Source organism: Rhincodon typus, chromosome 12 (assembly GCF_021869965.1).
Source record: "Rhincodon typus isolate 14 chromosome 12, sRhiTyp1.1, whole genome shotgun sequence".
Lineage (NCBI taxonomy): Eukaryota > Metazoa > Chordata > Chondrichthyes > Orectolobiformes > Rhincodontidae > Rhincodon > Rhincodon typus.
Window position 1 is genome coordinate 11,986,663 of NC_063343.1, and position 26,110 is coordinate 12,012,772.

The following is a 26,110-nucleotide window of genomic DNA, read 5'->3' on the forward strand; positions in this document are numbered from 1 at the left end:
TCCTCAGAACAGTTCTGAGGAAGGGTCACCGGACCCGAAACGTTAACTCTGTTTTCTCCTTCACAGATGCTGCCAGATCTGCTGAGCTTTTTCAGCAACTTTGTTTTTGAAGTCAATATTGAGTCTGGAGAGCTGCAGGGACCTCAAGTGGAAAATGAGGTGCTATTCTTCCCGCTTGCACTGAGCTGTTCTGGAGCACTGCAGCAAACCTGAGACAGAGATGTTGGCCAGGGAACAGAGTGATGTGTTGGAGTGGCAGAAAAGTGGAAGTTCAGGGCCTTTTTTGCGAACATAATGCAAGTGATCTGTGAAGCGGTCACGCAGTCTACGCATTGTTTCCCCAGTGTAGAGGAGACCACATTGTGAGCACCGAATGCAGTAGACTAGATTATGTGAAGTGCAGGTTCAACGCTGCTTCACCTGGAAGGGTATTTGGGCCCTTGGATACTGGATAAATGGACAGGTGTTACACATTCTGCAGTTGCAGCAGAAGGTGCCATTTGAGGGGAGTGAGGGACAAGTGGACCAGGGTTTCCTGGAGCGAAAAGTCCCTGTGAAAGGCTGACAGGGGAGAGCAGGCAAAGGTGTATCTGGTGGTGACATCTCATTGGAGGTGGCAGAAATAGCGGCTAATAATTTTCTGGATGTGGATGCTGGTGGGATGGTAGGTAAGGATAAAGGGGGACCCTATAGCAGTTCCAGGAGGAAGAGAGGGGGCAAGGGCGGAAGTGCGGGAGATGGGTCAGAACTGGCTGAGAGTCCTGTCAACAACAGAGCTGGGGAATCCTCAGCTGAGTTAAAGGGTGGATATTTCAGAAGCCCCCTTGTCGAAGTTGGCATCATTGGAATAAACGCAACAGAAATGTAGGAACTAGGAGAGTGGTACAGAGTCTTTACAGGAAGCAGGATGCAAGGATGTGTAGTCCAGGTAACTGTGGGAGTCGGTGTGTTTATAGTGGACATTGGTAATCAGTGTATCCCCAGAAATGAAAAGGCAGATGCCAAGGAAGGGAAGGGAGGAGTCAGAGATGGACCAGATGAAGGTGACAGTGGGGTGTCTCCATGATGTTCAAACTTCCACAGACAGCTGCTCTCACCGCATCCTGAGATCCACACTCAATGCCATGCATCATCATATGCACATTTTTGACCTCTCTCTCCAACAGCATAGCACCGCACTGGCTCAGGGCTGCACCACTCTTCAATTCCACTTCATCCTCCGGCTGATTCGACATACTAACAAGAAACTTTTCGTTTTCCTTTCAGGCATCAAGGCCCACAAGATGCAACAACTTAGAGATACCCAAGGCCCTCCAGAACCTTCCTCCCTTGCCCTTCCCTCTGACTCCAACCCACCTGCCAACTCCACCTCCTGTCATGTATTCACCATCCCTCCTGACCTTCCACTCTCTGATACTGAACCTTCTGTGCTCAGCAATGGTCTCAGTTTTATCTCTCTGCATCCCCACCTTAATAAATTTTGGGAATAACATGACATTGAATTCTTCCATTGCCTTCACCTCCGTGCCCATTTCTTTGGACAAGTGTCCTCTCCCCAACCCACAGACCCCTTTGCCTACCTCTAATTCTTTCCCTCCACCTGGACCCCTCCCTCTGGCCTTTTACCTGCACTCAATCTGTTCATTCAGAACTGTCAACATGACATTGGTCACTTCAATTTCTCTGCCCCCCTCACCCCTTCCAACCTATCCACCCAGAAACTGGCTGCAATTCATGCTCTCAGATCCAACCCTGACTTTGTAATTAAGCCTACCAATAAAGGTGGTGTTGTTATGTCTCACGAACTGACCTCTACAATGCAGAGGCTGAGCACCAGCTCTCCAATACCTCTTCCTGTCTCCCCCTGAACCATGACCTCATGATAGAACATCAATCATTGTATCAACTATGGTCACAAGCCTCATTTCATCTAGTGATCTCCCATACCACCTTCAGGCTGATCATCCCCCAACTCCTGCACAGCTCAATTCTCCCTCCTTCCCAAAATTCACACACAGGACTGCCTGGGCAGACCCGTTGTTTCTGCCTTCTCCTGTCCCACAGAACTCATCTCTTCCTAGGACTCCGTCTTTTCTCTCCTTGTCCAGTCCCTGCCCACTTACATTCACGATTCCTCTGCCGCTTTACACCAGTTTCAGAATTTCCAGTTTGCAGGCTCCAGCTGCCTCCTCTTTACCACGAACATGCAATCCTTCTACATGTCCACCCCCCCCACCAGGGTTCTGTCTCCCTCTCTCATCTGGAATTGGAAAGATTTATTGATTTCGTTTCCAATTTCCACGCGCTGTCACACTCGCCTGGTCTATCTTTGACCCCATCTTCCCTTCCTTGACATCAGTGTTTCTATTTTTGGGGATGAACCGGCTACCGATATCCACTATAAACCCACCAACTCCCACAGCTACCCGGACTACACATCCTCACACCCTGCTTCCTGTAAAGACGCCATCCCAATCTCCCAGTTCCTCTGTCTCTGTTGCATTTGTTCCGATGATGCCAACTTCAACAAGACAGCCTCCAAAATGCTGACCTTCTTCCTCAACCGAGGATTCCCTAGCACTGTTGTTAACAGGGCTTCAGCCAGGTCCGACACATCTCCCGCACTTCTGCCCTCACCCCCTCTCTTCTTACCTACCATCCCACCAGCATCCACATTCAGAGGATCATTAGCTGCTATTTCTGCAACCTCCAGTGAGATGCCACCACCAGTCACCTATTTAGCTCCCCTCCCTGGTCAGCCTTCTGCAGGGACTGTTCCCTCCACAACACCCTGGTCCACTCCTCCTTCAATCCCACAACCGCTACACCCCCAACCCAAGGCCTCCTGGCACATTCCACAGCAACCACAGATGTATAACACCTGTCCATTTACTTCCTTCCCCCCACCTCAGTATCTAAGGGCCCAAACACACCTTCCCGGTGAAGCAGCGTTTCACACAATCTAGTCGACTACGTTCGCTGCTCACAATGTAGTTTCCTCCACATTGAAGAACCGAAGCTTAGACTAGGTGACTGCTTTGCAGAACACTTGCATTACATTTTCAAAAAAACAAAGAGACTTTCAGGTGCCTGCCACTTTAACACACCAGCCTGTTCCCTGGCAAACAGCTCCGTCTCAGGTTTGCTGCAGTACTCCAGCAAAGCTCAGCGCAAGCTGGAAGAACAACACCTCATTTTCTACTCGGGGACCCTGCAGCCCTCCAGACTCAATATTGACTGCACTCCGAAAGTACTTTATTGATGGTCAAACACTTTAGATTATCCAGAAGTCATGAAAGGCCCTATTGCTCTGTGTGTTAACCCACTCTTCCCCTGGACACAGAGTCTCACCATTAACCCACTCTATACATCAGGCCTTTTGTTTTTTTTTCTTTTCATACCCCTATACCACTGCCGTACAGCAGTAGTGCTTAAGTTCCCCAGCACCCATGTTGTGTTTGAGTAGGTGTAGGACACAGTGAAAAACACCAACTATATAAATAACTTTATTAACATTCCACCACCAGAAAAATATCCATGTGGTCAAGGAACCAGTGACAAGCAGAGCCCCAGTAGGTGCAATGCTCACATGAAAGAAAAGGGAGGGGAAGTGTAGGGACTAAATTAAAATAGAATTGGTAGGGGAAATAAAGCACACACACACACCCCCCACCCCCGCAGTGCCCACTTCTCCCTAAAGGCATCGAGTGTGTTGTTGGACACCCCGTGCTCCTTTCTCCTGGGACACCAGGGCTCAAACGTAGACACATCACCAGACCTTGTTATCACACAGTCTGCTATTACACACAACCCATTGTTAGCCACAAACAGTCCCCACTAATAGCTATTCACCCTCCTAGCCATATCGATATTCGCTGAGGGTTCTGAGGAAGGGTCACAAGACCCAAAACATTACCTAATTTCTCTTCCCAGATGCTGCCAGACCTGCTGAGCTTTTCCAGCAATTTCTGCTTAAATTCGTTATCCACTCCTTTGTCTGTCCAACCTCTCTTTGGGGTCTATCCCCACCTATCATTCACTTCTTACCCCCTTCCCCTCACCCCATCTTCTGCATATAACTGACATTTTGCTAGCTACCATCAGTTCTGAGGAAGGGTCACTTGACCTGAAACGTTAACTCTGATTTCTCTCCACAGATGCTACCAGTCCTGCAGACCTTTTCCATCCATTTCTATTTTTGTTTCTGATTTACAGCATCTGTAGTTCTTTTGTTTTTTTAAATTGAGAAAAATAGAATCCACTCTTCCCACAGCATTGACTGCACTCCAAAAGTACTTTTTGACGGTCAAACACTTTAGATTATCCAGAAGTCATGAAAGGCCCTATTGGTCTGTGTGTTAACCCACTCTTCCCCTGGGCACAGGGTTTCAACATTAACCCACTCTACTCCTGAGCACAGGCCCTGTTGTTCTGTGTGTTAACCCTCTCTGCTCCGGGGCACAGGCCCTATCGGTCTGTAGGTCAACCCACCTGTGGCCCCACGGATGTTATTAAAATAAAAATCAGATTCTAGTAATGAAATGTAAAACTTTATTGTCAAGAGGCCATAAAGATTATAAAATGCCCCAATTATACAGCTGACCTTTGATTATGGCAGCATGCAACATGCCGAGAATAAAACAAGATCCTGAAATAGTGTCTGACTTTACTTGACGCTCATTCCTGATGGGAAACACTTCAAAGTTTCACATTCCACTGGCTTCAGTTCTATACTGAACCCTTGAGTACCGACTGCCCAAGACCCGACTTCAGATCAGCACAGCCGAGCTCAGAAGCACATTTTTAGCAAGTTTGCCATTATTAAAACAATGACAGGAAGGCAATCCAATTAACAGGAACCTTCCTGCCTCCTCGTTCTTTGCCTTGTCTTTTTATTCCACAAAACCCAGATGCAACTCTCACTGCACCTCAGGCGTAGATACGTTATACTTTGCTGAGGTGCACCCATTCTGACTTATGGAGGTCTCTTACTGGTCAACCTACACAACGCAGTTACTCCTGTCCTGACTCACAGCAGGCTTGGCTTCTCTGGGAATAGATGACAGAAAGAATACCACAATTACCAAACAGAAAACAAACAAAACATTGGACATAGAAAATAAACAACCTTTTAAGCCGATTCTCTAGATTCTGGAACGATTCCATGGGTAGCAATTGTCACTACAATATTTAAGAAAGGAACAAGAAAGAAGACAGAATTACAGACCTGTCAGCATTACATCAGCAGTAGGGAAATCTAGAATCTATCAAAGCATGAGATAAACAGATACTTGGATGGTGATCTGATTGACTGTGCCCAATGTGGATTTACAAATGGGAAATCGTGTTTGATGGAGATGTTACAAACAAAATTGATAAAGGAGAGTGGACTATAGTTAGATTTTCAGAAGGCTTTGGATAATGTCTGTTACAGGAGGCTGATTAGAAAGACTAAAGCACATGGGGTAGGAGGTGCTGGCCTAGATTAAGGATTGGCTAACTCTCAAAACAGTAGGAATAAATCAATTAATCATTCTCATGTTGACAGATTGTGGGATACTGCAAAGATCAGTACTCTGGCCCTAGCTGTTCACAATATATATCAATGATCTGCAGGTGGGACAAAAATGTAGTGTGTGTATATATATATGTAAAAGATACAATGCTACGAGGGAATGTGTTACAAGGAAGATGAAAACTGGTTTCAGGAGGATTTGGACAGGCTTGGTGAGTTGGCAAGAACATTACAAATGGAATATTAATGTGGAAAATGAGAGGTTATCCACTTTGGTGTGAGAAACAGATGTGCAGAACAATTCTTAAATGGTACGAGGTTGGAAGGTGTAGACGTACAATGGGACCTAAGTCATTGTAGATAAGACGCTGAAGGTTAACATTCAGGTGCAAAAAGTTATGAGGAAGGCTAATGGAATGTTAGCCTTTATTGCAAGAGGATTTGACTACAGGAGGAGTAGTGAAGTCTTGCTTCAGTTGTATAGGAGCTTGGTTAGTGTGCACCTGGAATACAGCATGCAGTTTGGTCCCCTTAACTCAAGAAAGATAGGTCATCAGACTTGTTTCGGGGATGGTGGGACTGTCCATTAATGAGAGATTGAGAAAAGTTGGCTTGCATTTTTCAAAGTTCCAAAGAATGAGAGGTGATCTCATTGAGACCTAAAAAAAAAGGGATAGACAGGCAAGATGGTTCCCCTGGTGGTTGAATTGAGAACCAGAGGCCACTATTTAAAAATGAAGGGGATCCCACTAGTTTCAAGATGGGGAAAACTTACTTTACTCGGATGGTTGCTAACGTTTGGAATTCTGTACCACAGAGGGTTACGGAGGGTTAGAGTTTGAGTCTGTTTAAGATAAAGATCGATACATTTCTGATTACCAATGGTGTACAGGGTTATGGCGATGAAGTGGGTAAAAGGCACTGCAGTGTTCGATTAGCCATAATCAGTGAATGGTAGGGCAGGCTCAATGGGCTGAATGGCCTTGTCCTGTTTCGGTGTTCAAAAGTGATAGTCTGCATCAAGAACAACTTTATAGATATCATCTGGAATGCGAAGACCCACAGAAGTTTAAAATTAAACATATCTGACACTGGTACTTATCCAGCATCTTCCTAAATCAGTTTCATGTGTCACAATTATTCCACATTGTAGTGAGGCCTACATTCTCACCACTCTGGCTGAAGAAATTTCTCACTGGACTTGCTCACACTGATCTTAAATGCACAATCTGTCGTTTTGGGCTCTCCCACAAATGGATACACCTTCTCTACACCCATCTTAAAAAGTGTGTCATCATTTTAAAAAAATCTCAAATCACCCCTCAGCCTTTGCATCTTTAGCAGAAAGACTGCCACAGTATTCAATCTGTCCTGATGATCATGACTTTTTAATTTTAGTAATTTTTGTCAAACTTTTAATGGCACTTTGTCTAGATGAACAGCAGAAGCTTCATGTGAAATTCTCTGTAGGGTTCGAACTCTACCACAAGGGAGCACCTTCACAAGTCAATGCTAAAAGACAGGCAAGAAATCTGTTTCCACTTATGGGCAACCTCGGACAAAGCATAAAGTCATGAGGCCTACAGCACAGAAAAAGTCCCTTTGGCCCATCAGTTCTGCACCACTGAAAAACAACTACTTGTCTTCAATGCTCTGGCTGCTGAAGCCCTTTCTCATGATGCTGTCAACAGTAGACCAGACTATTCCAGCACTCTCCAACCCAGCCTTCCACTGTCCAATATTTGTGAAATTTAGTCCATCTCTGCTGCCTATATCCTAACTCACACTAAGTCTCATCCGCTCATCATGTCCGTGCTCACTGACCTAAATTGGCTCCCATTCTGACAATGCCCCCAATTTAAAATTTTGACCTTTATGTCCATTTTCCTCAGTGGCTATGTTATTGCTGTCACCTCTTCCAGCCCCCACAACCCTTCTTGACCTCTACATCATCCAATTCAACATTTTTCCCAAATAGGTGTCAATATGTTGCAGCCCCTGCCCAAGCTGTCCACACTCCTTCAACCTTTGAACTTGTTCTTGTCACTGAATCTGATTGAGTCCAAGCTGTTGTTTATGCCACAAGTTAATATGGACGACCGTGGACTATCAAACAGTGACTTTAAATGTTCAGATTCCAACATTATTCATGGGAAAGCTGACTGCAAAGGTTTGGTATGGAGCCCACAACATTGTTCTTAACAAACTAACCTTCTGAAGGTATAGTACTCAGAACTGAATGCGTTATCCCTGATAACATCTAACTAAGGTTCTGTACAACCAAAACATAACTTCTACCCCTTTGTCTCTAGAGTACAGAAACATGAAAGGGCACATACTATGAGCTACTCCTTCTCTTTAGGTGTCTTCTCATGAGTTTTTGATTTATGTACCAGGCCTCAAAACCTCTTGGTTCCTCAACAGCCCCTGTGATACCATATACCTACGAGCTCCAAAATGTGAAAAACAAACAGGTGAACCAGTGAAACTGGCTCATTCTGGTCTTTCTATTAGGATGAAATGTTGGAAAAGGGACTGAAGTTTACCAAGTCAAAAATCAAATAGGAACCACCGTTAGTTCTTCCCCACCCTAGCCCTGACTTGCTTAAACCAATTGTACTGCCTCACCCAGACTAAAGCTAAATTTAGGAAATCATAGAATCCCTACGGTGTGGAAACAGGCCCTTTGGCCCAAAAAGTTCACACTGACATGCACAGCATCCCCCCAAGGCCCATCCCCCATAACCCACCTAATCTACACGTGGACAATTTAGCATGGCCAATCAAACTAGCCTGCACATCTTTGGACTGTGGGAGGAAACCCACGCAGACACGGGGAGAATGTGCAAACTCCACACAGACAGTCACCCGAGGGTGGAATCAAACCCGGGTCCCTGGCACTGAGAGGCAGTGGTGCTAACCACTGAGCCACTGTGCCACCCTGAGTTTTTTAAAAATTTCTTTGTGGAATGTGACCAGCGCTGAGCATTTATCTCCCATCTCTAGGTGCCCTTGAGGAGTTGGTGATGAGCTGCCTTCTTGAACAACTGCAATCCACGTGCTGTAGGTTGACCCACAATGTTGTTCGGGAGGGAATTCCAGGATTTTAACCCAGAGATACTGAAGGAATGGTGATATTATTTCCAGGTCAGGATGTTGAGTGGCTTGGAGAGGAACTTGCAGGTGATTGTGTTTTCAGGTATCTGCTGTCCTTGTACTTCTAGTTAGCAAGGGTTGTGGGTTTGTTACGTGCTGTTGTAGGAGCCTTGGTCAACTTCAGCAGTGCATTTTGTAGATGGTACACACTGCTGCTATGGACTCGGTGGCAGAGGGAATGAATGTTCAAGGTGCCAGTTAAATGCACTGCTTTGTCCTGTATGGCATCAAGCTTCTTGAGTGTTGTTACATTCATCCAGTCAAGTGGGGAATTTTCCATCACACTCCTGACATGTGCCTTGTAGATACTCGACAGGCTTTGGGGAGTCAGGAGGTGAGTTACTTGCTGCAAAGTTTCCACCTTCTGATGCTTGAGCTTTCCTAGGCTCAGACAAACCCTGCAAAGGTATTCAATTTCTGAAGTGCCAGATTTCTCCTTAGCAAGTACAGTGTTTCATATCCTACCGTGTTGGGCACTGATCTTGGAGAGCTTTGATGATGACCCCTTGTTGGTGACAATGGTCCACAAAACTCTTCAGACTGCTGTAAGAGTTTGGTGCATCTAGACTGATATCTGGCATAGCATTAAACACGCGTTTGAATCCCTGTGGAAAAGAGGAGGGGAAAAGGCAGATAGCATCTTAGTAAGTCACGGATACAAACAGCAGCATTTATATAGATACAGAACCTCAGGACATCCCAAAGCATTTTACAGGCATCGAGTGCTTCTGAAGCCATTGTTGCAATATACAAAACACAGCAGCCAATTTGTGCAAAGCAAGATCCCACAAGCAGCATTATGATAACAACCAGATATCAGTGTTGGTAGTTACTGCTCGATGGTTTGGCATTGGACAGGACACCAAGGAGAATGCCCTTGCTCTTCTTTGAAATATTTGGCATTAACGACAAGGCAGATCGAGCTTTGGTTTAACATTGCATCCAAAAGACAGCACCCCCAAGAATGAGGCACTGAGAAACAAGAGGCTGCATTATTCTAAAATGGAGTGTTCTCTCCTTTGCTACTGAGCTTTACTTTCTCCCTGCCCCACCAAAACATGTCCAATCAGATTTACAAGACATAATCATAACTGTAGTGAAACATCTTCCAGCCAGTCCAACAACTTAATGTTAGCTGAGGTTATCATCTGGGATTATAGGCAGGAACAAAAAGGAAATCACAAGATCATAGGGTAAAATTAGATAAATTGCTAAAATTGTCAATAATTATCCCTCCAACCTCACCATTCCAATGTTTTAACACATGATCTGAAAGCCAGCAAATGATCGTTTTAAAGAAAGTACTCCACAATGTGGAGTACATTTCATACTCCGGTTTTCTTTGAGAATTTTCAGCTGTACAATCATGATGGTGTGATTAATATAAGCAGTATTCAAAGTTATGAAGAGCTAGACAGAATAACTATGCAGAAACCACACTGACAGAGCAGTCATTGAGAGATAAAGTTGGTGGTTGGTAAAATATAGAAAGGGGAGCCGAGGACGGTTTTATAATTTGTGATGATTTGGAAGATAAAAAGAATGATGGAAGCGGATTCAACAGTAATTTTCAAAACTGGACTTATCCAGACTTAACCACAACCGGATAAATACTTGAAAAGGAAATATTGGCCAAGTTGTGGAGTGCTAATTGTAACTCTGTTTCAGACAGCTACGATTGGCCTGGTGATCATCTGCATGATTGAATCAAACAACATCCAGACAACATTTGAACAGCCCTTTGATTTCCATTGACTTTGTTTCCAATGTCCTTACCCTGTGAAGCCCAGTGGCAGATTCAGTAAACTCACCCGGTTCATCTGGTCAAGAGTTACAAAGCCAGACTCCCAGAAACTCTTCAAGAGTTTTACAATCAGGTCAGAGACATTGCTGCTGGTGGACTCAAGAACCATCACAACGGCCTGCAGAATAGAGTATTAGAGGTTAATGATGTTGTAGTGAGATGGGAACAACAGAAGCACCAGGATTGAGGCTGAGACATTGAATGATACAATGATGTTGTTGAAAGGCTGGAATGACACAGAGATACAGGTAGATAATGCCTGGCCGATGACAACATCCTGTAGAAATGGAAAAAATGCTGGAAATGCTCAGCAGGTCAGGCAGAAACTGCAAAGAAGGAAAAAAAAGAGAGAACTCATTATTCAGGTCAATGGTCTTTCCACAAGTAGCACCTTACCTACTGTTTTGTGCGTTGTCTCTTTTTATTCTAGATTTCCAGCATTTCCAGCAAAGCAAAATGGGAGCATGGGGATTACAACCGACACAGTGATGAATGTGCATCAGCAGACGAAGCAACAAGGAGGGTTGACTATCTGGTGAGACATACCTCATAAACAAGCTCATGGTGAAAGTGAGGAACCTCCAGGTTCTGCAGACAGAGCCCAGCTTCAGCAGAGTCTGTAGACAGCAGATATTCCTTCAGTAACAGGGTCATCTGGTGAACAGTATGAAGGATTAAAGCTATTGCAGCTCCTTAACACTAGTCAGTGTACACAGCAGAACTTCCATTAAACACTGCATTCACCAGCAAAAGTAAAACTTGCATTTACACAGCATCTTTCACAACCTCAGTCCAGCAAAGTGTTTCATAGTCAATGAAATACTTCCTTCAGCACGTGATCACAACTGTAATGTGAAGAACTGCCAAGTTTGTATACAGCAAGATCCCACAAGATCACCTTCACAGCTAGAACAGGAAGAGTCCCTGTGACTCGTACTGTGGCTGTACAGGACATTGGTGAGGCCACTTTCACAATACTGCGTACAATTCTGGTTGCCCTTCTATGGGAAGGGTGATGTTAAACTTGAGAGGGTGGAGACAAGATTTACCAGGACGTTGCCTGGACTGGACAGTCCGAGTTCTAGGGGGAGGCTGACTAGGTTGGGGCTTTCTTCCCTGGAGAATCAGAGCCTGAGGAGTGACTCTATAGAGGTTTATAAAATCATAAAGGGATAGATAGGGTGAATAGCCAAGGTCTTTCTCCTGGGGTGGGAAAGTCCAAAACTAGTAGGCATAGGTTTAAGGTCAGAGGGGAAAGGACCTGAGGGGTGACTTTTCCACGGAGGTCTGTGCATGCATGGAACAGGCTGCCAGAGGAGGTGGCGAAGACGGGTACAATTACAACATTTAAAAAGGCATCTGGACGGGTATGCAAATAGAAAGAGTTTAGAGGAATATGGGCCAAGTGGGACTAGTTGGGATGTCTGGTCAGCGCAGAAGGGTCTTTTTCCATGCTGTATAACTCTATAACTAACCCCACACGACACTCTCACCCAGACCAAATGCCCCACTTCCACTGCAGAACTCCATTGACTAACCCATCTCCACCAGCCTTTAGCTCCTTGTCTCTCAATGATCCCTGCTTTACCTCCTTAATGAGCTGCTTGACAGGTCTCAGGCCACCTCCGACCCCCCAGACATTGTCCAGCCGCACTCCTCGGTTCATGCTGAGGAGCACCACAGCCTTGTCCAGCGCCATGCTGATGAGAGAGAAGATACAAAAGCTCAGTGGGGTTACTGCTAACTTGCCAACCCACCACGAGTCCCCCGCTTCCAGTTTTAGCACAGACTTGTACCTGTCCACTGGCTTTTCACAATCCAAGCAAACAGATCCCTCAAATGCCGTTGTTCCTCAACCCATCCCTAGGGATGGCAACGAAAACAAATCATTACTAAACTGAAAAAATGGAACCTGCTCAGTTCTGAACTTCATGTCCTCAAAAGGATGCAGAGGCACTGATGGACAGAGAAGGCAAAAAATATATTTGTAATAATGAAACCAAAACAGAGATACTGTCATAAGCTCAAAAAAAAAGTAGACAGAGGGAAAGTCAAAGGGCTAAACAGTATAGACAGAAAGGATGTTTCTACTTGTGGGACGTCCAAAACCCAGGGCCAGAAATATTTTTAAAAAAAAGTCACAGATAAATTCAACAAAGGATTAAGATCTGTTATCCAAAAGAGTGCTGAGGAGGTGGAACCTATTACCATGCAGAGTGGCTGAAGCAAGTTGTACAGATCCATTTATTGGTAAGCTAAACAAGCGCATGACAGAGAAAGGAATAGAATGTGTTCTTGGGTTGAGATGCAGTAAAGTGTGTGGAGAAAGGCTAGCATCGACCAGTTGGGCCAAATGTCCCCTCCTATGCTATGTGTTCTCTATGTAATTGCTTGTAAATCTATGCACAGTTTAGTAGTACAGAACTTACTGAAAAAGGCATTTCGTCAAAAGCTTTGAATCCTGCACTTATCAGCTCAATTGCCCTTATGCGAAGGCAAAAAACAAAGATAAAATGCGCCTTCTTTTCAGAAGATTGATGTTGTAAATTTACACAAATTCTACCTAAGTCAGTTCTTAAATCCCCGATGTTTGTGAAACAAGATTCTGAGGTGTTCGACAGGTAGATGCTGGAAGGGTGTTCCCCTTCACTGGGGAAGTCCTGAACCCAGGGACCATAGTTTCAAAATAAGGAATTGCACATTTTGAATTTCTTCTCAGAACATCCCGAGTCTTTGGAATTCTCTCCCATAGAGAGCGCGGAGGCTGGATCAGGAAATCTATTATACAAATTGAACAGATTTTTGATCAACAAGGGATCAAGGGTTATGGGATCAGGCAGGAAAGTGGAGTTAAGATCACTTTAGCTCAACCATGATCTTATTGATAGTCAGAGAGCAGTCTAGATGGGCCAAATGGCCTATTCCTGCCCCTGCCCCTGTTTCTTATGTTCATAGGTCTAAGTGAATGTATGAAATTGAATATTATTAATAGATCCCAGCAATCACCTACATTCCAGGAAACTGCAATTCCTGGAACTGCACCATGAAATTTACAGTCTGACCTAGTTCACTTGGGATATCACCATGCTAGCAGTCACTTCTCAGAGTGGGGATGTGATTGAATTTTCCATGAAACCCCTCTCCAGATGCAGTAAGGGGAAGTGTCTGGAGAAGGGTTGAGGACTATTCCAACTTTCAGGTGACTCAAACTAAATGATCCCGGCCACGGGATTGGGAATGAGACCGCTCTGATACAGAGCAGGAGGGAGTGTAAGAGCGTAGGAGAGGAGGGAGAACATCATCTCTATCTGTGCTCTACTCAAGCATGCTTCCTCCAATGCAACACCTTTGGGAATAACAAGAACAGAGAGACCCAACTGTCACCAGATAATTTAGTAACAAAGGTCTTGCAGATACATCCACTGGTCTGTCAGTGCTTACCGAGCCTGCTCACAGTCAACCTTCCCCTTGTAACTGTCCAGGAAACCAGTGGGTAAGACATGGTCAGCCATGGCACGGGCTATGAACTGGCCCAACATCTGCACACAAACACAAACACGTCAACCAGGCGGAGAGACAATGAAGGGAAAGCTTTAAAACAGGCCTTACCATTTGAACTAACACCAATACATGGTCTTAAGTTAGAAGAATGGCTACATACCCACATTGAAGTGCATGTGTCCCATGTCTTGTCACCATTTTGACGGGCCCTTCCACCCTAGCCTCACCAACGCAACCCTCTTCCTCCAAAGTTGCCTTTGAGGCTGCGTCCAGTGCCACCAATTAGCAAACAAAGCAGGTTTGCTAACGTCCTCACCCTCAATAATGTTAGCAAAATGTGTGCTGCATCAGGATTCGTGTGCCATCTGATTTTAGACCTGTCTAGTTTATCTTACAAAGGTTGAGCATGCACATGGAGAAAATTGACTAAGGTGAAGTCATCCCCACAGGACATCCTCAACTACCTGCAATCAGAATTTCATAGGGTGCTGTACCTGTACCATGGCTCTGTTCCAAGTGCCAACTGAAATGGCATGAGCACAGACCAGACTTGGTTAAGGCCATAAGATTTTCAGACCCACCAAATGCACCAATTCCATTTTCATTACAAATGCTTCTGTGATATTAACCAGAGATTTCACACAATCATTAATATGAAAGCAAAATATCACAGATATTGGAAATCATCTTGTTTTTGACTCAAGTATGTTGCTTTCAAAATTAATATGGAATTCAGTTGTATTATGGTTACATTTTCCCAGAAGATCTTTTACTATGAATTAACCCTGCCTCATTATGCAGTGAGCAATCAAAGTAACATCATCCTAGTTGGTTACACAACATATTGTCGTGAAAGCATTCTACAAACAAATCTACTACACCATCTTTGCTCATTTGATTGATTCAGGCTATACGAAGTTAAAGTCTCCATGATTATTATGTTGCCTTTGTTACAATATGCCAATTATTTCCTGCTTAATGCTTTGTCCAACAATATAACTACTGTTAGGGTGCTGATAAACTTCTCTCATGAGAATTTTTGGAACACTATCATTTCCAATTTTCATTCATATTGATTCTACTTCCTGAGACAAGATCCTTTCTTACTAATATCCTTTTCTTGTCCTTTCTTATCAGTGTTGTTCCTCTTCTTTTTTTAAAATTCTGTCTTTAGATGTTTGCACACTGGAATATCTATTTCTTAAACCTGGCCACCTTGTAACCATGTCTTTCTAATTGTGACAAAGACAATTTACATTCATTCCAATTGGGGTCACTAATTTATCTATCCTGTTCTGAATGTTTCATGCATCAGTACTCAAATGGCTGCACTGATCTACTACACTGAGTTTTCTCTTCAGATTTCTGAATCTCCCAACACCATCTTCACTATCTAGTCTAAAGTCCTATCCCCAGCTCGAGTTATACAATTCACCAAGACTGATAAACAGCAAGGCGGTTTTGGGGGTTTTAACAAGTATAAGAACGGACAACTCCCCAGGTCCGGATGAGTTGTATTCGAGGCTGTTGTGGGAGACTAGGGAGGTTATAACAGGCCCTCTGATACACCCCTAAATCTTTTCTGGCCAAAGGTAGGTACCAGAGGACTGCAGGGCAGTTAATGTGGCTCCACTTTGCAAGAAAGGTAGTAAAGATGGACCAAACAACTGTAGATTATTGACTCTCACATCAGTGGGAGGGAAAATACTGAAGAAAATAGTGAAGGAGAAAATTAACCCTGGCAAGATTTGATCAGCGATAGTCAGTATAGCTTTATCAGAGGGAGGTCATGTCTGACAAATCTGGTGGAATTTTTTGAGGAGGTAACCAGGTGTTTAAGAGGAGCGTAGGGCGGTTAATATAGTTGATATGGATTCCTGCAAGGCCTTTGACAAGGTCCCACATGGGAGACTGATAAAGAAGTAAAAACTCATGGGATTCAGGGTGTCTTGGCAGTTGGGTCCAAAATTGGCTTAGTAAAAAGAGACAGAAGTTGTGGTAGAAGACTGTTTGTGAGACTGGAGCCCAGCGTGCAGTCAGGTATCACAGGGACCAGTGCTGAATCTCTTAGTGTTTGTGATATTCATAAATGAGGAGGGTGAGAACATTGTGGGGGTCAGATGACACAAAGATTGGGCAGATGTTTGACAGTGAAGGGAAGGTGTTAGGTAACAGGACGATATAAGTAGATTGGTCTGATGGGCGGATCAGTGGCAGATGGAATTTATCCCTAATAACTGTGAGGTGATGCACTTTGAAAAAAGAAACAAAACAAAGGAATACTCAACAAATGACAGGACACTAGGAAGTTCAGGAAGCTTGTCCACAAATCCCTGAATATTGCAGGACAAGTTAACAGGGTGGTTAAAGTGGCATACAGGACATTTACTTTTACCAGGTGAAGCATAGATTATAAGAGTAAGGAAATTATGTCCAAGCTGTGCAGAACTTTGGTTCATCCACACTGTGTGCAGTTCTGATCACCACACTATATGAAGGATGTGATTGCAACAGAAGATGTGCAAAGGAGATTCACCTGGATGTTCTCTGGAGCAAAGAAGGTTGAAAGGGGACTTGACTGAGGTGTATAAAATTATGGACAGGGTAGAAAGAAAGCAGTTGTTCCCAATCAAAGGGTCAAGAACAAGGGGACATAATTTTAAAATGGAAGGCAGGTGGTTTAGAGGAGATGAGAGCCAAAACCTTTTCACCCAGAGGGTGGTGGGAATCTAGAACTCAATGCCCTTAAGGGCAATAGAGGCAAGAACCCTCATAACATTTAAGAAATAAGTAGATGTGCACTTGCAGTCATATAAGGGTATGGGTCAAGAACTGAAAAATGGGATTAGAATAGTTAGGTGTTTGTTTTAAACTAGTGCAGACTTGATGGGCTGAAAGACCCTTATCTGTTCTGTGGACTCAATGACCTTCTCCCCCTCCGCACAGAATCCCTGCTCGCTCCAAAATCCCATTCTCTCCGAATTCCTGAATTCAGAAAACTTTTGAAGCACTCAAGTTCCTGATCCTCTGTGTTTCACCATGGCCAACAGCCTCCGTTGCGGTGTTCCGCAGTATGGAGTACAGTGGAAGCACTATCCCTCTAGACAACCTCATGTGTAGAGCAGCCATCAACTTGAACCCACTGCTACACATGACAAGGGGAGTACACCAGGTTCCCTGTGAGAACGGAAGCAGAGCACACGTACCTGTGGAGCCTCAGGTGTGTCAAGGACCAGGTCTGGCAGGTCACTCAGCAGCTGGTCGAAAGCAGAGGCGACATCTTCGACTGACATCTGCTTGCCCGTCAGGTCGGCCAGGAGGCGAGATATCAGCTCCCGGTGGCTAGCCTTGCCCTCCAGCGCCATGCTCACAGACAGGAATGGGAGCTTGCTTCTCTTACTGCCGAGGTTCAACTGAGCCAGGAGGGTCTGCAAAGCGGTGCAACAGAGGTATTCAATTCGTCGTGTGAACCGATTGCAAACAGGCTGTGCCCATTCCCACAGAGCCACCACATGCCCGTCTGCATTCTCTCACAGGCTCCTGTCAAGGGCACGACCTGACTTTGTGCAATTTGCCTTTACCCTGCGTCCCACTGGAACTGTTAGGAGAATTATGGGGGTGAAGTAGGTGGGGGAGAAACAAACTGAATGAGTGACTGAATTACAACAGGTTGCACTGGTATAGTGCTTTTGAAATGCAATAAAGAATCCAAAGCCCTTGTCAGGTGTGATATCAACAAAATGTCTGACTAAACCACTGGAAATATTAGGACAGGTAGCCAAAGGTTTAGGTTTCAAGGAGTAATTTAAAGCAATGAAGACAGTAAGAGAGGTAGAGACTTAAGGAGGTAATTCCAGAGCTCAGAGCCTAAGCAGGTGAAGTCACAACTTTACAATTTTACTCCCTTAAAAGTGTGGCTCTAATTTTTAGACTATGCCCCTTCGTCCTAGGCTCCCCAATCAGCATAAGTTTCTCTTTGTCTATCTGACCTTTATCCTTTTCATATCTCCAGATATATCTTGATCAAATCACTCCTTCACCTTCAAAATTCCCAGGAATAACAATATTAATCTTGTCCCATAATGTAATCCTTCAAGATCAGGCATAATATGGTAAATTATCACTGCATGCACTCCAAAGCCAAAATGTCTTTCAGAAGGTGTAGTGCCTTGCTCATAGTAACTCTGGCAGTGATCCAAGTAGGGCATTGTATAGCGAAAGTAAGACTTCCAACTCTCACTTTTGAGCTTTTGTAACCTGCTTACATCACTTTATTGACCTATATAGCCACCCCAAATCTTTTTGGAGAGATTCAGTGAACTACCATTGCTAGTTTATATTTTACCATTTAAAAGAGAACTATTCATTTTTAAGTTCAGAGTTGAGCTCTCATCTCTCTACATTAAAATCCATTTGCTACTGTGTATTTCTGTTGAGGGAGAAACACAGAGAGAGAGAGAAGAAAGAGAAGAAAAAGAAAGAAAAAGGAGAGAGAAAAGAGCATGAGAAAAAGAAAGAGGGAGACAAAGAAATAAAGAAAAGGATATTAACAGAGAAAAAGTAAGACAACAAGAATAAGATATAGGATAGCAACAGGAATGTTACTTACAGCAACCTCTTTTGTGTCACCATGCTGAAAGTATTCCTGAATTATTGGAGTCACTGCTTTTTCAAACTCAGAGTCGTCCAGTTCAGGAACAACTGTTTGGTAAACAGTCTCACCCTACAACAAAGCAAACATCAGTTATTGCCAGACCTGGAATGTCTCACAGCTCACTTGTGTGCCAAACAGGGAAATTACCTAACAGTAGGAATGTTAAAATAGAAGGAAGGTTATTCATCCTTTTCAGCCCTGACCTGCTTTTAATTATAATCAGGGCTACCTGTACCTGGATTTCTATTCTTTGATCTTTGTTCTACCATATCTGGCTATACAAACAAAGATCTATTGTGCTTAGTCTTGAGTACTTTACTCTGAATCCACAGCCTTTCATGGGCAAAAGTTTTCTGTGTTTTGAGAGAAAACGTGCTTCCTGACTTCATTCCTGAATGGCCTATGTCTAATGTTAAGACTGCACTCCCTTGTTCTGTTCAAGGGTAGGTACATTTAGACTATTAATGGGATGAACTAAAATCAAGAGTAACATTTATTTAGTACATTTTAAGACTGCTGGACACCTTAAATCATTTTACAGCCAATGAAGCATTTGTTTGGAGAGGGGTCGGTGCTGTAATACAGAAACAGCCATCAGCAGATTATCTGCACTCCTCCCTAATGTTGACAGAGATAAATATTGTCCAGGATACTGGATTACTCTTCAAAATATCACTTGGCATATTTTACATCACTCAAACAGTTAGAGAGAGAGATTCAGGATAACATTTTAGCCAAAAGCAAACACCTCTGACAGCCTTCCTCTTTGTTCTTAAGCTCAGATGTGGGACTTGTGATTCAGGCAAGTGTATTACCAACTGTGTCACAGCTGACACCAGACATGAGGGTTATGTAGCATTATAATATTAAATTGTTTGGTGGAATCGCAGTAGAAAGTCAGGGGGTTGCTAAAAGAGACAAGCATTTGCAAAGGCAGATTGTGAAGTAGGAACTTTGGTTGCTAGTGTAGATAGAAGAATGTTTCCTTAAACAGGATAGTTTGGAAGCGATAACTATACCAAATGCATATGCAACATACAACAGCAAATAATCTAACTGGTAATTTATCATCTTGCCACATTTATCCTCTGAAATGAAGAGAAACTCAAAATACAACTCTTCAATTTACTCTTTCTGAAGTTACTGTGAAAAACAAAAGATGGCTTCTTCTGGAGTAAGACAGTATTCCTACCTAAAGACACTGCATGTAAATAATTGCACAGTATTTCATTATCTCATTGATTTAATTTAATAAAATACTAACCAGACATCTTCAATATACCCTTGTTACCAAACTATTTCAAAAGATAAAAGGATATGGAATAATTTCATTTCATCTCTCCACAGAAGGGCAATAGGCATCTATCAAACATTCCTACAATATTTCCAATCATGGAAGTTGGTATAAATAGCAGTGGCTTTCACAAGCTCCCAAATGTAGTGGGGATATATAACAACATTGTACAGAAATCCTATATTCTGGAGCCCTCCACCAGAAAAAAAGCTTTCCTCAGGCTACATATCTAGTCCTTTTAACATTTTAAAGGCCACTTGACTGTGTAAATTTGAGACCAAACCAAGAATACCTGTTTATCATCATCATAGTTGGGATCATGGATATCCGGCTGTTCCGCATCGTACACCTGAACTGCAGCACCCCAGACACCTTTACCGCCAGCACCTCCTTCAACACACACAAAATCTGCATCAGATCAATCCTCATATTCACAGAAGGCACACTGTGCCACTGCCTCACTACAATACTGTGTGAATGACACAGAATAAGTACATGGCACAGAAACAGGCTCTCCGACTCAAACATGGCCACCTCACGTTTGCGTACCACTCACCCCTCATCCCATCCACCTTCATCTTAAACTTATATTCCTTTCACCCTCAATAACTTGCGTTTTCTTTTAATTAAATATGTATTTTACTTAGTCTTTACTGAACATTTTAAACATTTCTCTTTGTTTGCCAAAATTATAATCTATTCTACTTCCCAAAGTTTTATTCTCAGGCCCTCCAACTTGGCTTTTCTCCAAATTATTAACCAGATCTATGTCAGTCTCATGTCCTTCTCAATTACTACACTAATCTCTGTTATATTATGGTCACTATATTCGAAATTATTCTCCAACTTGTACTACTCTTACTTGCATTGGTTTGTTCCCTATTAACAGATCCAGCAGCAAAATCTTTCTTGCTGGGTTTCTTAAATGCCAGGTTAGAAAGAATTCATTATAGGGACTTTATTCCCTTAATCCTTTCACCCATTCCTTCTAGCCAATTATATTTGGTATAGTTAAAATCCCCCATATGCTTTTTAATCCATCTCCCTAATTTGCCTTATTCTTCTATCTCCCTTCCACAGTTCAATGAACTGTAGTCTATAACAATTAGTGTGATTAATCTTTTGTTATCATTTTGTCTTTATTAGCAAGGATTGTATTTCTGTCTTACCAATATCTGCATCACTTTTTAATACAATTGCAAATGAGCTGCCAGCAGAAGTGGTTGAGGTAGGTACATTAACAACGTTGAAAAGGCATATCCCAAATACATGGATAGGAAAAGTTTAGAAGGATATGGGCCAAGTGCAGGGAAATGGGATTAGCGTGGATGGACATATTGGTCAGCATGGACCAGTTTGGGCTGAAGGGCCTGTCTCCATGCCTTAGGACTCTATGACTCCAAATACAGCTACTCCAGCCTCCTCCTCGCTACAAATACGTGACGCACTGCAATGTTTAATTCACAGTCCCAATTTTTCTGTGGTCATGATTCAGTGATCCCTGACATATCTATTTCCTCACCATGTTATATTGCCTCCAACTCCTCTGTTTTATTGCAGACACACTGTGCACTGCTGATCCCAATAACATTTTTAATAGCAGTTTCTTTCACTTAATCTTTGACCATCTTAGTGATACTGTTGTTCTCCAAGTCTATTTATTTGCTGCAATTCATGTCCTTCATAAGTATCATCCATCCTAATCTCTTTCATTTAAAAAAAAATTCGCTCCTTCCCTACATGAACAGTCTGAAGCGTAGACAGTGAAGCTGCAGTTGGGGGAGAACAGCCCCCTCTGGTGGCACCCTGAGCAGGCGCACCAGATTGTAAGTTTGTGGCAGTGATGACTCGGACTGGGTCAGAGATGCTAATGCTCCCTGGCTTAGCCTGGCCTTTCCCAGAATTAAAGGTTAACGTTTGTGGGAGAGGAAGATGTATTTGGCATTCTTGTTCCTCTCTGGCTGCTATATTCTCGGGGGTGAATCTGGACCCTGGGCTCAATGCTATAAAATGGCACAGACTCGATGGGCCGAAGGGTCATTTTCTGTGCCGTAGACCTTTATGACCCTGGCACATACTCACTCTAATAAAATTACAGAATGGGCAGGAACAAAAACAGAAGTTGCTGGAAAAGCTCAGCAGGTCTGGCAGCATCTGTGAAGAAAATATCAGCTTGACGTTTCAGAACAGTTCTGTGGAAGGGTCACCGGACCTGAAACGTCAACTCTGATATTTTCCTCAGAGATGCTGCCAGACCTGCTGAGCTTTTCCAGCAACTTCTGTTTTTGTTCCTGATTTACAGCATCCACAGTTCTTTCAATTTTCACAGAATGGACAGAACAGTTTCAAAAACTCAGTGCATTGCAGCAACCATCAAAAGCAATTGATGCATTGAATAACTGATGGTGGTAGCTTGGGATTGGGTGGTAGGTGGTGTCAGGTCATCAGGGAAATATCCCAGAAAATCGTCCGACCAGGGATGGCAACGCTGACACTGGCGAGACTTGACTTATTGCAGTGTAACTCATTGTATTTGGGGAGAGCGAGGGTGAATCAGAATCCGTCATTGCACTGGAAGAAGAAAACCAGTATTGAAACAGTTACAAATCCCACATTAACATTGCTTACTGACACATGGTTTTTGAACAGACTCTTTTAGAAGGGCCCCTCAAAGCAAGTCAATTCCATATATTAATCCATGTCCATTATCATTGCAAGTCACATTGCGTTCCATACTATAACAAGGCCATTGAGGTCTTAGACAGGATACAGAGTCCGTCTGATAAGTGGAAATGGAAATCTGAAGAAAGACCTACAATTCGCACTCAAGTTTCAACCACAAGCCCCCTCGACCGGCCCTGCCTGAACTTTCCCACTTACCTTTCTTTGGAAGCCCCCGGCCTTTCCCAGACCGTGATTTCTTGTCTCCCATTTTGCCTTTAATGCCAGGAGCTTCCACATTGTCAGAGAAGGACTCATGGCTGGAGTCGGAGTCACGTGATGAGTTCTTCCTCAACTTCCTCTTCGCCTTAGCACTAAGACGAGCTTCGTGTAACTCCTCCTCCCGGGACACCAGAGTCCCAGCTCTTGCAGCGTCATTCCCATCTTCAGTATGAATGCAGTCAGCAGCTGCTGCAAAACACAATAACTTGCATTTATATAGCATCTTTAACATGGCAAATATGATGCACTGGAATGCTATCAAACACAGTGATCGTGGAGCCAAAGGAGACATGAGGAGAGGTGACAAAATACCTGACCCAAGAGATGCATTTGAAGTAATGTCTTTAAAAAATATTTTTTTATAGCAACTTTCACAATCTCAAGATATCTCACTGTGTTTTACGGCAAATTAAGTAGTTTCAAAAAGTGTGGTCACTGTTATAATCTTGGCAGTCAATTTGCATGTGGTAAGCTGCCAAAACAACAATACGGTAGTGACCAAAGAATCTGTTTCTATAATAATGTTTTGGGAATAAATATTGACCACGCCATCAAAGATGATACCCAAACTTGTCTTCACAACATTGTCACAGGATTTTTACACCTTGAGAAGAAAGTCTCAGATTAATTTCTCACCCAAATGACAGAACCTTTGTCAGTGCAGCATTCCCTCGGTGTTGCATTGGTGTACATTTTGTTGCTCGTGTCACGAGAGTAGGATTTGGATTCAATGGCTCAAGGAATAATCAAGATTCTGAGGCGACAAATTAATGTCACTGACAGATAACAGTGGTAGCAAATCCCCTTCCGACATCCTATGATCTCTCCCCCTGCAACGTGTGTCAAGTTTGCCAATCTCGTGAATACAGAATCTAAACATTAACCTCAGTGTTAATTACAAATGAGTTGGAAGCTCCTCTAGCAGCTACAGTCCAGAGGGACCCCAATCAGCAAGTTTTAAAAGATATTCAATTTATGTGGCTCCCCTCAGTCAGCACAAAAAAAAAGTAAAGAATATAAAATTATAGAAGATGGATTATACAACTCAGTCCACCGAATCTGCTCAGCCACTCAACATAAACTGATCTGCCTAAACTCCACCTTCATTATCCCTAGATACCCCAATTCACTTAGACACAGTAGCTGTAGGAAAGATGTTTGGAGTTTGCACATTCTCCCCATGTCTGTGTGGGTTTCTTTCAGGTGCTTCAGTTTCCTCCCATGGTCTGGGAATGTGTGGGCTGGGTGGGTTGGCAATGGGAGGTGCGGGACTGCAGGGATAGGGTAGGGGTTGGGTCTGGATGAGGTGTTCTTCAGAGGGTCGGTGTGGACTTGGTGGGCCGAATGGCCTGCTTCCAGACTGCAGTGATTCTACGAACTCTGATGATTATCAATTTCTATATATTCATAATGTCTGAGCATCCAGACCCATCTGGGGCTTTAGTTTTTTTTAAAAAGTATAATGTAGGCAAATAAAGTACCAGCTTGCACACAGCAAACAGCTATAGGGTAATGACCAGATACTTTGGTTTTGAATAACACTGAAGAATAAATATTAGCCAATGCACCAGGGAAAACGCCCTGGTCTACTTCTAATGGTGACTGGGGACCTCTACAATCACTCTGTCAGAAGAGACAGTCTTGGTTTAATGTCATAGTCAAAAGTGTTGTAATACCTTGCATTCTATTAGAATCATAGAATCCCTACAGTGTGGAAACAGGCCCTTTGGCCCAACAAGTCCGACCTTTGGAGCATCCCACCCAGGCCCATCCCCCTATAACCCAACTAAGCTACACATCCCTGAACACTATGAGCAATTTAGCATGGCCAATCCACCAAGCCTGCACATTTTTGGACTGTGGGAGAAAACCAGAGCACTCGGAGGAAACCCACACAAACACAGGGAGAATGTACAAACTCCACACAGACAGTCGCCCGAGGGTTTAATTGAACCCGGGTCCCTGGAGCTGTGAGGCAGCAGGGTTAACCACTGTGCTACCCCGAATCTGTTGCAATTTCTCACGTCTTTGGAGTGGGAACCAGCTAAGTTCAAAAAAAGTATTCAAATATGTCTCGTTCTCACTGTCAGAAAAGAACAAGAATTTCCATGTGCTTTACAGACAGAGTAAAAGAGAGGGATTAAAACACTGTTCAAGAAAGAATTTGAGGAATTCTTCAAAAGCCTACAGCCAGAAAGGATTGAGAAGGAGAACTCGACAGCACAAGATACAGTTGCTGAAATCAGCCATCAATTTGAAGTTGCAAACTCAACATTGCAGCCCATGAGAGAAAGCTGCCATTCTGGATTAAATTCCCAGGTCAAACAGCTGCACATTCCCATCCACTCCCCTTCCCTCCCCTCCCAGTAGCCAACCCTCTCCTTCCACATCCACACAAGAGCAACTGGCACACTGATCGTACTAGCACCTGACCCTGGCAGATTTGTCAAATCACGAGAACAAAACAAACAGCCACTGAACTTTAAAGTCAATGTAATTTGTGCAAAGTGTTAGAGAATGTTTTGATATGATAAACTGCGATCCAAGTAATTTCACAGTCCAGAGGAGGGACAGGTAAGGGGTTGTGAGGGGGTGTTGGTGTGCATTCATTTGGACAAAGGCCTAACTGCTCTAGCCATTTTAACAAGCTTAGGAACTCTCAGAATAAGGAGTCACACATTAGAGATAGAGATGAAGATTTTTTTTTTCTCTCCGAGGGTCGTGAATCTGTGGAATTCTTTACCACAGAGGACTGTTGAGGTTGGGTCATTATATTATGTTCAAAGCTGGGAAAGACATTTTTAATGAGTAAGGGAGTCAAAGGTTATGGGGATAAGGCAGGAAAGTGGAGTTGAGGATTATCAGATCAGCCACGATCTGAACGAATGATGGAGCAGATTCAATGGGCTGAATAGACTACTTCTGCTCCTGTGTATTATAGTCTCATGAGATTCCTTTCGCCATTTATTACCTGCCGTGTTGTCTACCTATTGCAAGAATTAAGTGAGTCTGTACCTCAGTCATAGTATTCCCTCACCCTAGGTCAGAAGGTGCAGCACTCAAGTCTCAATCTAGACAGTGCTGGCAGTGGAGATCAGAGTTTGGGCACAGCCATCAGATGATGTTTCTTTGAGGAACAAAAACAAAATTGCTGGAAAAGCTCAGCCGGTCTGGCAGCATCTGTGAAGGAAAAAACAGAGTTAACGTTTCGGGTCCGGTGACCCTTCCTCAGTTCTGAGGAAG

The 26,110-nt window shown here is 43.5% G+C and overlaps 2 protein-coding genes across 3 annotated transcripts in view; one reads left to right on the forward strand and one right to left on the reverse strand.

Moving 5' to 3' along the window:
• LOC109912174 (serine/threonine-protein kinase 32B-like) overlaps positions 1-26,110 on the forward strand; it is an 860,354-nt gene that overhangs the window by 299,602 nt on the left and 534,642 nt on the right. The window lies entirely within an intron of this gene.
• Positions 4,532-26,110, reverse strand: part of LOC109922518 (programmed cell death protein 4-like) — a 26,311-nt gene continuing 4,732 nt past the window's right edge. The window contains exons 2-11 of one of the 2 annotated variants that reach the window (XM_048603659.1): positions 22,805-23,053; positions 20,217-20,314; positions 18,586-18,699; positions 17,183-17,404; positions 13,917-14,014; positions 12,064-12,175; positions 11,022-11,129; positions 10,483-10,593; positions 9,137-9,276; positions 4,532-5,049 (exon numbers count right to left, since the gene is read on the reverse strand). In XM_048603659.1, coding sequence (XP_048459616.1) covers positions 5,001-5,049; positions 9,137-9,276; positions 10,483-10,593; positions 11,022-11,129; positions 12,064-12,175; positions 13,917-14,014; positions 17,183-17,404; positions 18,586-18,699; positions 20,217-20,314; positions 22,805-23,053 — 1,301 coding nt within the window. In that variant the 3' untranslated portion in view covers positions 4,532-5,000. Of the gene's footprint in view, positions 5,050-9,136; positions 9,277-10,482; positions 10,594-11,021; positions 11,130-12,063; positions 12,176-13,916; positions 14,015-17,182; positions 17,405-18,585; positions 18,700-20,216; positions 20,315-22,804; positions 23,057-26,110 lie in introns of both variants that reach the window. The other variant, XM_020522566.2, reaches the window with a different exon arrangement.